This window comes from Myotis brandtii, unplaced genomic scaffold (genome assembly GCF_000412655.1).
Source record: "Myotis brandtii unplaced genomic scaffold, ASM41265v1 scaffold1204, whole genome shotgun sequence".
Lineage (NCBI taxonomy): Eukaryota > Metazoa > Chordata > Mammalia > Chiroptera > Vespertilionidae > Myotis > Myotis brandtii.
Window position 1 is genome coordinate 268551 of NW_005354186.1, and position 11085 is coordinate 279635.

General features: G+C 50.8%; 1 protein-coding gene across 1 annotated transcript in view; it reads right to left on the bottom strand.

Moving 5' to 3' along the window:
• SPATA21 (spermatogenesis associated 21) overlaps positions 1-3905 on the bottom strand; it is a 32668-nt gene extending 28763 nt beyond the window's left edge. The window contains exon 1 of the mRNA XM_005858724.2: positions 3871-3905. Coding sequence (XP_005858786.1) covers positions 3871-3905 — 35 coding nt within the window. The remainder of the gene's footprint in view (positions 1-3870) is intronic.
• Positions 3906-11085: the final 7180 nt, after the last annotated feature.

Genomic DNA, 11085 nt, shown 5'->3' on the forward strand with positions numbered 1-11085 from the left:
GAGTTAGAAACATCGATGAGAGAGAAACATCGATCAGCTGCCTCCTGCACACTTCCCACTGGGGATGTGCCCGCAACCAAGGTACATGCCCTTGACCGGAATCGAACCTGGGACCCTTGAGTCCGCAGGCCGATGCTCTATCCACTGAGCCAAACTGGTTAGGGCAGGATTTACTATTCTTATTATTTATTCTTTTTAAGAAAAATGAAAGGGAACTGGAATTCAGAGAGGTTGAGAGACTCGAACCTCGGGTCAAAGAGCTCAAGGTGACAGCTCGGGGTTTGAACCTGTGTCTATGAGTGTCCCTCGAATACTCTAGAGCAGTTCCCCCGGCTTCTTCCTGTGGACATACACACATATTGGTAATGAGGATTTATTTTATTACCCTCTGCAAGTAATTGCATCATTTCACATGGTTAAAATTCTACTGCATCTACAGTTTTTCATTTAACAGTATAGCCTAAATTTTTCCCATGACAAAAGTCTTTTATAACCATGCTTTTTTATAAAAAGTCTTTTATAAACATACTAAAGGCCTGGTGCACAAAATTTCATGCACGGGTAGGGTCCCGAGGCCTGGCCAGCGATCAGGGCCAATCGGGGCCTTCCGGCTGCTGGCCAGAATCTTCCTTCTGGCTGCCAGGTGCTGGCCGGGCCTTCCTTCATTCTGTGCTGTCCCCTGGTGGTCATCAAGCATGTCATAGCAAGTGATCAAACTTCTGGTCTCCTGGTCAAACTCCTGGGGGGCACTTTGCATATTAGCCTTTTATATATATAGATTTTCTAGAGAATCATAATTTACTTAACTGTTTCTCTATTTGGACACTTAGGGCACATGGGCAGTTCCAATCTTTTAGTGTTTAAAAAAATGTGACAGTGAACATTTTTCTGCAGAAAACTTTGCCTGACTCTCCAGTGATTTCCTTAGGGCATATTTCTGGAAATGGGTGAAAGGTGGTTAGAAGTCAGTTTATTTTTTGTTAATCCTCACCCGAAGATATTTTCCCATCGATTTTTAGGGAGAGTGGAAGAGAAAGGGAAAGACAGAGAAACATCGATGTGAGAGAAACACATCCACTGATTGCCTCCTGCACACGCCTCAACCAGGGCTCAGGCCAGGGAGGAGCCTGCAACCAAGGTACGTGCCCTTGACTGGAATCGAACCCGGGACCCTTTGGACCTCGTGAGGGATGCTCTATCCACTGAGCCAAACTGGCTAGGGCTAGAAGTCAGTTTAAACAAATTGCCCAGTTGTCCCAGTAGAAACAGTTTCTATTTCCGCCAGCATGGTACGCAGCACGTGTCTCCGGGGACTCACACCTGGCTTTGATGGAGTCCCTTAACTTTTCGTGGAGAAGAGATTACTTAGAGGTTTTTGGTTATAATCAAACTTAAACAACAAGCTAAGCAAGCTTCACTATTACTGTTTCCCAAGTCTTTTCACTTTGCCTTTCTCTGGCTCCCTCTTGACTTGCTCTTTTTTGGAAAGAATACTTTCTCACTGCAGACAAGTTTAAAACATATATCCAACATTTAGAAAATAATAATTCCATGTAAATGTATGTTTCCTTGTCTCTCAGCCTCTCTTTTGTTCCCTTTTTAAAAAATTAACTCAGTGAATACATATTTATTGAGCATCTACTATGCACCAGGCACAACCCCAGGCCTGAGGAATTTGAGGCGGAACAGAACAGAAGCGTGTGGCCCGGCAGGGGAGCCCAGACAACGGCTGACACACTTATTTAGTGTGATTTGTGCGAAGAACCAGTTCAGGTGCTGTGACTGGGAGGGTCCACCTTGGTCTGGGAGTACTCCCTCCTCCCTCTCCGCTCCCCCCCCCCCCCCCCCCCCCCCGGCTGCTCTCCTGGGCCTGCTCTCTGGGAAGCCCCCAGCTCACCCTAGGTCTGCCAGGTGACTCTGCTCCTGGGCCCTGAGCTCCGGCGGCCCCTCCTCTGATGCTTCTCTGTGTCCGGGCTGCTTCTCGGGCGTTTCTGGGGCCGGCGAGGGCTCCCTCCCACTGCCCATCCCTGCAGCATCTGGAAACACGACCTGGAACAAAGATGCTTTTGTGAGCACCCATTCTGGAGGGATACCCCCCACTCCCTGGGCGTCCTCCTGGCCTCGGGGACAGGGAGGTTCTGTGCCTGCCTGGGGAGTGTGTTGGAGAGAGGAAGGGCGGAGACAAGAAGCAGGGAGAGAGAGGCTGGGTGCAGAGCCAGCCGAGCTGAGCGGCTGTCGGTCAGTACTCGGCTCTGACATAAACCTGGGGTCCAGAGTAGTACCTGGGCCGAGGGTCTCCTGCCCAGGAAGGCTTGACAGAGCACCCGGGGGACTTGACCCTCACAAGGTCCCAGCGAGGCTTCCACAGTTTCCACCATTTCAGAGCTCAGGCTCTGAAACGGGGCTGTGGTGCCCCTCTTGGTCTATCACTCCTAGCTGGGTGACCTTGAGCAGTGACATAGATGCCCTCTTGGTCTGTCACTCCTAGCTGGGTGACCTTGAGCCAGTGACATAGAGCCAGCTCCAAGCCCCACTTGAGTCAGCAAAATCCAGACAACCCAGCTCATCCATCACTTGATGATAAGTGACATAAGATTTTGATGTGAGCCAACACTAAGGGCGCCTACCGGAAGGCAGGGCCTGTGCCAGGTACCCAGGGATGTCACCCAGTTGGTCCTCACCATGACACACATGAACAATGGGGCTCAAAGGGGTGCAGTGCCATGCCCAAGGTCACGCAGCTGGTTGAGTGGGGGAGCTGGACCCCATGACTGTGCTGTTGTAAAAATGAATTGGGGGAAAAAAATGAATTGGGGGGTGAAGGAAGCCCTGAACGTTTGCCCCAGACTCCCTTCTAGGCTCCCTCAGGCCCTGTCCTGCCCCCAAAAGAAGCCATGGTTTATATCAAGGGCTACAGAGAGGGGACAATACTTCACCCAAGGGAATGTTGACCTTTTTTATGGTGACATTTTGGGCTCTGGGGAAACTAGATAGGAAGGTGAGTCTTCTCTGTGCTCTCAGTTTGTGCCACTTGACGCTAAAGAAATTGATGGAAGGAGGCTGTGGAGTGCGTTGAAGGCTTAGGACGCAGGCTGGGGGCTGGGGAGGGGCCCGGATGGAAACCTCCAGCAGTTGTCAGGGGAATAAAGGTTACAAGGGGAGCTGGAGGCACCTAGTAGAATAAGCAATTCTTGGTTTGCTCCTGCAGCATCTCTCTGGCAACAGAAGCCAGCATCCTTTTTATGGGAATCTTTCCTTCTCTATTCTGTCAGTGGGGCTCAGTGGACCTCTGGCTCCATTATGCCAGGAGATCCAGGCCACTCTGCCTGCCATGGTGGCTGGTTCTGAGATAAGCATGTGAACACAATCTGGGCCAACGGCAGTGATGCCAGACTTCCCTGAACCCTTGCAGAGGCTCTCCTCCTGCTGGGGATGCTAAAGTCAGAAGACGTAAGTGAGGAAGATGTACGCCTGGAGTGGCCAGGGCAATACTTGCCATCTTGCAGGGAGAGCCTGCCTGGGAATGGTACAGAGGAAGGCAGCGCCTAGAGACACTTGTTCGGCACCTTGATCCAGCCATACCTGAAGTCCACTGATGGATTTGTCAGTTACCCAAGCGGATGTGTTCTCCTTCCTGCCTACTCCCATTTGAATTGGGTTTCGTGTCACTTATGACTGGGTCTTAATTGAAGCAGTTGCGGGAGGAAGCCAGGGCAGGGAAAGGGAAAGGTGTCCTTGGGAGGAGAGTGGTCAGAACATGAGGTACAGGTCCTTACCTGGTTGACTCCTGATATGGCAGGCTCAACACCAGCACTCTTTCTGGCAGTCCTCAGGCCAGGACTTGGCTGGGCCCCTGGAGACTTGATCGTATCCTCCATGTACATCTGGGCGTTTCTGTTGTCCATTGTGCCAAGGCCAACGAGGGTACCACAGGGGAAATCCAATCAAAGTTCTACCTAGCCCCTTACCTAGCCACCTCTCCAGGGCTCTACATGCAGCCTGTAATGTAGGGACCCTGCTCAGGGGAAGAGGCCTGGCCTGGCACAGGAGGGGCACACAGCAAAACCAGAGAGGTAACCACATGCAACTTACCCACATGTTTTCCCTACTTCTCACAACAACTCTGAGGGAAAGGGGACTCTAGGAAGCAAAGTGACTTGGCCAACCTCCAACACTAACTAGGTCACAGAGCAGGAATCGAACCATGGCCTGTTGCATCCCCTACAGCAAACCCGTGCCCTTTCCCCTACAGCAGCATTTCCTAATGGTGTCCTTTGGAATATGCGTTGCACAAGGTGTACTGCAAGGAAAGGGTTCTTGTAGGCCAAATGTGTTTGGAGTGTGCTGAGTGGAAATTAAATGGGCTCTGTCCTGCAGGACTTGTCAGAGCCTTTAATATACTAGCATGCATTTTAAAGAGAGCCCAAGAACATCACGGTTCCTGCTGCTATAGATGAAAACTCTAAGTTCTTCTTGGGGCTAAGGAACAGGAGTTGGGGCCATCTGTCTGTGGGGGACCCTAAGGTCTCCAGTGACAATATGTAGTTCATCAAAGCACCCCCACCCTGCCCTGGACACGTCCCTTTCTAAAGCCTTTCTGAGCGTCTCTCCTGCCTCTCCCATCTAACTTCACTTTCTGCTGTACCGGCCTCCCCTACCCAAACATTCTGCTTTAATCTAAGCAGACTCCTGCAATCCTAATGCCACAGACCCCCAGCCTCTGTGCCCGCCTCCCACTTCTCGGTCTCTCCAACACCCCCCACCCCATCCTTCAAGCTCCTACTTCTTTTCCAAGCTTCCAACCACCTCAGCCCTCTCTCCAGCCTCTGAATTCCTTTGAGGCAACATCAACACCATTTCTATGGGCACATCATGGACCCCTTTTCTAGGGGTGAATCCTACCCCTCAGTGAGACCATGTGACCTTGAAGCTCTTGATGGGATTTCTTCCACTTTAAATCACGGCTGGCCAGCCAACATCCATGGAGGGACCTTCTATGTGCTGGCCACGTTTGCTATCCACCCTGTGAGGTCACTGTGTTGGTCCCGTGTCAGGCCCCCCAGGAACGGCCTGAGGAGCTGCAAGATCTCACGTGCTGGATCTTTAAAGGAATGCCAGGAAACCAAGGCTCAGAGTAGCTCAGTGTCTTGTCCAATACCACATGGCTGGCCTGACCAGCATGGCTCAGTGGTTGAGCATCAACCTATGAACCAGGAGGTCATGGTTCAATTCCCAGTCAGGGCACATGCCCGGGTTATGGGCTCCATCCCAGTGTGGGGTGTGCAGGGGGCAGCCGATCAATAGTTCTCTCTCATTGATGTTTCTATCTCTCTCTCCCTCTCCCTTCCTCTGTGAAATCAATAAAAATATATTTGGGGGGGGAAAATACCACATGGCTGGCCTGCAGAGGAACTGGATTCAAAGCCAGGCCCGTGTGACTCCCAAAACTGCTTATCCCACCAAGTTATCTTGCCTCGAAAGCAGCTTACGCCCATGCAATCCACAATTGTCTAACGGACATGTGCTGGTGCTGGGCACAGTGCCAGGCCTTGGGAATGCACCAGGTGTTCTGGTGGCTCACACATTTCTACCAGGAGCACAGAGGAGGAGCCCCTAACAGCTGCTGACCAAAACGCCCCCTCCCTCCCTCTTTCCTCCCAACCTTGCCTGCCCCCCAGCCCTTCCTGCAATTAGGCTTGCACCCCCACAATGCAAGCAAGACCGCTGCTCCCAGGTGACCCCGCACCCCAGGCGGCAGCTCGAGGCTCCCAAAGGCCCTAGGCTCTCACTTGGCGTGAAGAAGTCAGTATTGTGACCAAGTCCCTCTCTCTTCCCTCGGAGCTCCTCTCTCCTCCCTGCCTCTCTCCCATCAGGGTTCCCTAAGCATTCCCAGGGGTGGGTGACCCATGGGGGAAACCTCCCGCCAGGCCCCTCAAACACGCCCCCCATTGTTCACGCTCCTACCTCAGAAAGCGCAGGCTCAGTCTCGGAATTCTCAGGCCCCAGTATTCCACCAGCTGAAGTTTGGGGGGCGGGGCAGGGGCCCCAGAGGGTGTCCCCATCGGGAGCTTACAAACCCAAACCGAGAATCTGAGCAAGAAGGGGAAGCCCCACCCTAGCAGAAAGGCATGGAACCTGAAGACAGAATCGAGGGGTGTGGTGGCAAACATGGACTGTGCCCACCCCACCCCCCAGCTCATTCAGGCCATTTGGTGCCCCTTTTCCCACAGCTGTGTTGAGATTTAATTCACATCCCATACACTCACTCGTTTCAAGTGTACAGTTCAATGGCTCTTAGTATATTCACAGAACTGTGCCAGCATCACCCTTAGAGCATTTTGTCACCCCAAAAAGAAAGCCCACACCCATTAGCCATCACCTCAACCCTCGCACACCCCCCCGCCACCACAATAACTCCAGTAACCATCTGCCATTGTAAGAAATTATTACAATAACATTGACTGTTTTCCCTAAGCGGTACATTACATCCAGACAACTTCTTCTTCAAATAACTGGAGGTCTGTACCCCTTATTCCCCTTCCCCCTTTTCACCCATCCCCCCACCCCCTCCCTCTGGCAACCATCAGTTTGTTCTCTGTATTTATGAATCTATTTATTCATTTGTTTTGTTTGTCAGATTCCACATATCGACTTTGTTCTTTTCCAAGATCCTTTTGGCAGCCTTGTAAGCGTTTTCCCCATCTGAGAAAGGGGACATTTCTCTTAGAAACGTCTAGGACGGTAGGAAAATACCACAGAGAAAGCTGACGAGTGACCTGCGATATATATTTCTGGAGGCCAGCAAGGAAGCTGCTCACAGCAAACCCGCACCTTGGCCCTGCGCCTACCACAAAGCAGCCCGAGGAATCGCGGCAAGATGAGGCACCTGCTCACCTCCTCCCACGGGGGAGGGCGCTGCTGAGCCCCTCCTCTGCCTGGCGGGCCGAACTGAGTTCGTTGGCTAAACACTGTAGGTAACCGGTGAGGAGGCGGTAGGTCCGGTTATTCTCAGCAGCAGAGGTTTAGGAAGAGATGTCAGGAATGAGTGTCCAGCCTGTGGCTGGGGTTGGAGGATAAGGCAAGGGACTGTCTGACCTCCAACTAGACGGCAGTGCCGTCTCCCGGGGCTTGGCACTCTTCCAGGGGCCTCCACTACACACTGAGGATAACAATCCGTGCACTGCCTACCTCACAGGGCTTATTGTGTCAAGACCACCTCTGTCAATAAACAAACAAACAAACAAAAAATAAAATTACAAACAGCAGCAGCAACAACAAAAGATCGCCTCTTTCGGGGAGCCTTCCCTGACTGTCCCAGGCTGAGAGGGGTCTCTTCTCTTCGCTCCCTCAGCCCCTGGGAGTTTCCTCCATCAGGGCACTTCTCACTCTGCATTGCAACTGACTTTTCCCCTGTGTCTCCCACGGTATTTGAGCTCCACGAGGGCAAAAGCAGGGTGGGCCTCATCTCTGCGGCCCCATCACCGAGCACCGGGCACCTGGTAAGTGCTCAACGGCCCTCGTCTTTGTTGGCGGGAACTGAACCGAAAGTGCTCTGAGTACACTGTAAGCCGTGCTGCCCCGGCACAGCGTGGCGGTTCCCTTTGGGGTTCATGAGCGGAAGGTTTCCTACCTGACACAGCCACCGTGGGCCACCGTGGGCCACCATCACACGGCTGGGCCTGCAGAGTGACGGATGGGACTTGGTGCTGATAGCAGGTATCACCCCACAGTTCAGCTCTTACAAGCTGGACCGAGACATTCTCAGAGCTGGAAGGTCCTCGGACTCCTTGGGTCCAGGGGCTTTACTCCTGGGATACCCGATTTTCCCCTGTGTTGCCGGGCACATACGGATACAAGGAGTCAGAGTGTGAAAGAGAAGACACGGTGGCCCAGCCCCAAACTGGCATTGGGATGCAGCCAATTGAACACACACACACACACACACACGAGACACACTCATTCATTCACTGAGCTCTTACTCTGTGCCAGGCCCTGTGCTGCTGAATCCAGGGATCCACAGGTGGCAGGGACAGGTTCCCACATCCAAGAAGCTCTGGGTCTAGTCAGTGGAAAAGCAGACGTAAACAGATGCTGAGAACGGGAGGGGATAAGGTTGTCCATGTGGGAGTGTGCCCTCCCCTCCCCTCTCCTCTCAATAGCTCTCCCCTCCACCTTCTAAGGGAAGTTCTGTCGTTGCCACCCCAGAACGTTAAGAAAACGAGAGGCAGGGCCAAAGAAGTAGGAGGAAGAAATCTCATCTTCTAGGTCATTGCTCAATGTCTCCTTGGCTGTGGAGAATCAGGGTAATGAGCAGAGTTGAAATTAGAGGTTAAGTCAATTCACCTAAAGAGAGGTTAACGTCACACCCTCCAGAATGGCTATTACCAAAGAAAACGGAAAATAACAATTATTGTCTGGCCAGCGTGGCTCAGCGGTTGAGCATTGACCCACGAACCAGGAGGTCAATAAAAATACATTTTTTTAAAAAAGAGAGAGAAGCCCTAACCGGTTTGGCTCAGTGGATAGAGCATCGGCCTGCGGACTGAAAGGTCCCAGGTTCGATTCTGGTCAAGGGCATGTACCTTGGTTGCGGGCACATCCCCAGTAGGGGGTATGCAGGAGGCAGCTGGTCGATGTTTCTCTCTCATCGATGTTTCTAACTCTCTATCCCTCTCTCTTCCTCTCTGTAAAAAAATCAATAAAATATATTTAAAAATAAAAAATAAAAATAAAAATAAAAAAGAGAGAGAAGCCCTAGCCGTTTTGGCTCAGTGGATGGAGCGTCGGCATGCGGACTGAAGGGTCCTGGGTTCACTTCCAGCCAAGGGCACATGCCCGGGTTGCAGGCTCAATCCCCAGTAGGAGGCATGCAGGAGGCAGCCAATCAATGAGTCTCTTTCATCATTTATGTTTCTATCTCTATTTCCCTCTTCCTTCCTCTCTGAAATCAATAAAAAATATATTTTAAAAATTGAAAAAATATATATAACGAGAGAGAGAGAGAGAGAGAGAGGAACCTTACTTTCCAGAGAAAAGGGAGGAAATTGGGAAGGGGTGCTTTGAAGGAAAGTCGTTGGAGGAAAGTGCGAGTTCAGGGTGGTGATTGCTTCTCATAGATTGAATATCGAGAGTTCCCATTGGCTGGGCTTGTTGCTGGGGGGTGGAGGGTGGGGGGTGGCAAGGAGAAAAATCCTCCTTCCCCTACTGCAGTGGTCGGCAAACTCATTAGTCAACAGAGCCAAATATCAACAGTACAACGACTGAAATTTCTTTTGAGAGCCAAATTTTTTAAACTTAAACTATATAGGTAGGTACATTCAACTTTAAATTCAACTTTAAATTCACAGTTTTCGTCTTCCGTTTTTTCTTTGCTTCTTCTTTGTAGCCATTTCAAACAGGGCACCTAAAAAAATGTTTCATTTTATAATAATAAAGCCACCAACACAAAAGAATTACAATTCTTAAATTGATGACAAAAATACCTGTAGGATTTGCAGCTGGTTGGAAAAATACAGGTAACTTTATGCTTCGAGTAGGTACTTTTGTCACCCGCGCGCGATTTGTGGACGCGACTAGCACTAACCACTGCACATGAGACTGCTGACTGACTGGCTCACTCAACTCTCGCACGCCTCCCCCGCACCGCGTCTCCCGAGGCCCGACCGACGACTGACACTCCCCACTTCGTCTAACGCCACTTCTTCAAAATAAACTCGCCCAGGCCAAAAACCGACTTCTGCGCATGGGCCACGAAGTTTCAATCGCACTGTACATGCGTGCCCACAGGTGGTATTTTGTGGAAGAGCCATACTCAAGGGGCTAAAGAGTCGCATGTGGCTCGCGAGCCGCGGTTTGCCGACCACTGACCTACTGGGTTAGGAGAGGTCCTTGTTGGGAATGCAAGGTAGTTTCTTCCTGTTAGGGCTCATGATTGAGGTGGAACGATAGTGTATGAAAGCTCCTTCTTCTGGCCTCTTGTTATGCAAAGAGTTAAGGTCCAAGAAAACCTCAGCATATTGTTTGTGGATTCTAAATGCATACCCGGGAGGACTGGCTGAGAAAGACATGGGTATATTAGGACTTACATGCGCACTAGTGGCAGACCCATGAAATTCTCCACCACACCAGTGGCAGCTGCCACGGGTGAAGTTTCCCATCAAGTCCCATTTGTCCTGTGGATGGGCCACACCTGGGGCAGCCGGCGGTGTTATTGTTTTACTGCAACCCAGACTTTCCCAATGCAAGGTTGTATAGCAGTGGTTCTCAACCTTGGCTACACATTAGAATCACCTGGGAATCTTTTTAAAATCCTGATTTCTGGGCCTCATCCTCCGGAAATTCCGTTTCTTTGTTACTAACGTTGTGGCCCCACCCCATAACAAAGAAACAGAATTTCCGGAAGATAAGGCCCAGAAATCAGGATTTTAAAAAGATTCCCAGGTGATTCTAATGTGCAGCCAAGGTTGAGAACCACTGTTGTATAGAGTACAGAAAACAAAGCAAAACAGGGCAGGTGGGAGAGGGGAAGTGCCTGCATGCAAGCTGTGTAAGAGCGAAGCACTAGCTGTTCACAATCCAGGCTCACATCTAGAGGCCGTTTTTCCGGCCTTTCTTTTTTTTTTCTTTTAAAATATATTTTATTGATTTTTTTACAGAGAGGAAGGGAGAGGGATAGAAAGTTAGAAACATCAATCAGTTGCCTCCTGCACACCCCCTACTGGGGATGTGCCTGCAACCAAGGTACATGCCCTTGCCTGGAATTGAACCTGGGACCCTTCAGGCCACAGGCCGATGTTCTATCCACGGAGCCAAACCTGTTAGGGGTCTCTGGCCTTTCTTAGACCCAGGACTGGCCAGGCTCCCAAGGTCTCCCAGTCCACTTACAGATGGACTCACTACATTCCCACAGGGTGGGAGGGGGAGTTGGGGCATGAGAAGAGCTGCATTCCCATTTACCATCTACATCCTGGCTCCACTTTAAATGGGGTTTCCTTTTTTATTTAAATATATTTTTATTGATTTATTTCAGAGAAAGGAAGAGGGAGAGAGAGAGATACAGAAACATCAACGAGGAGAGAGAATTGT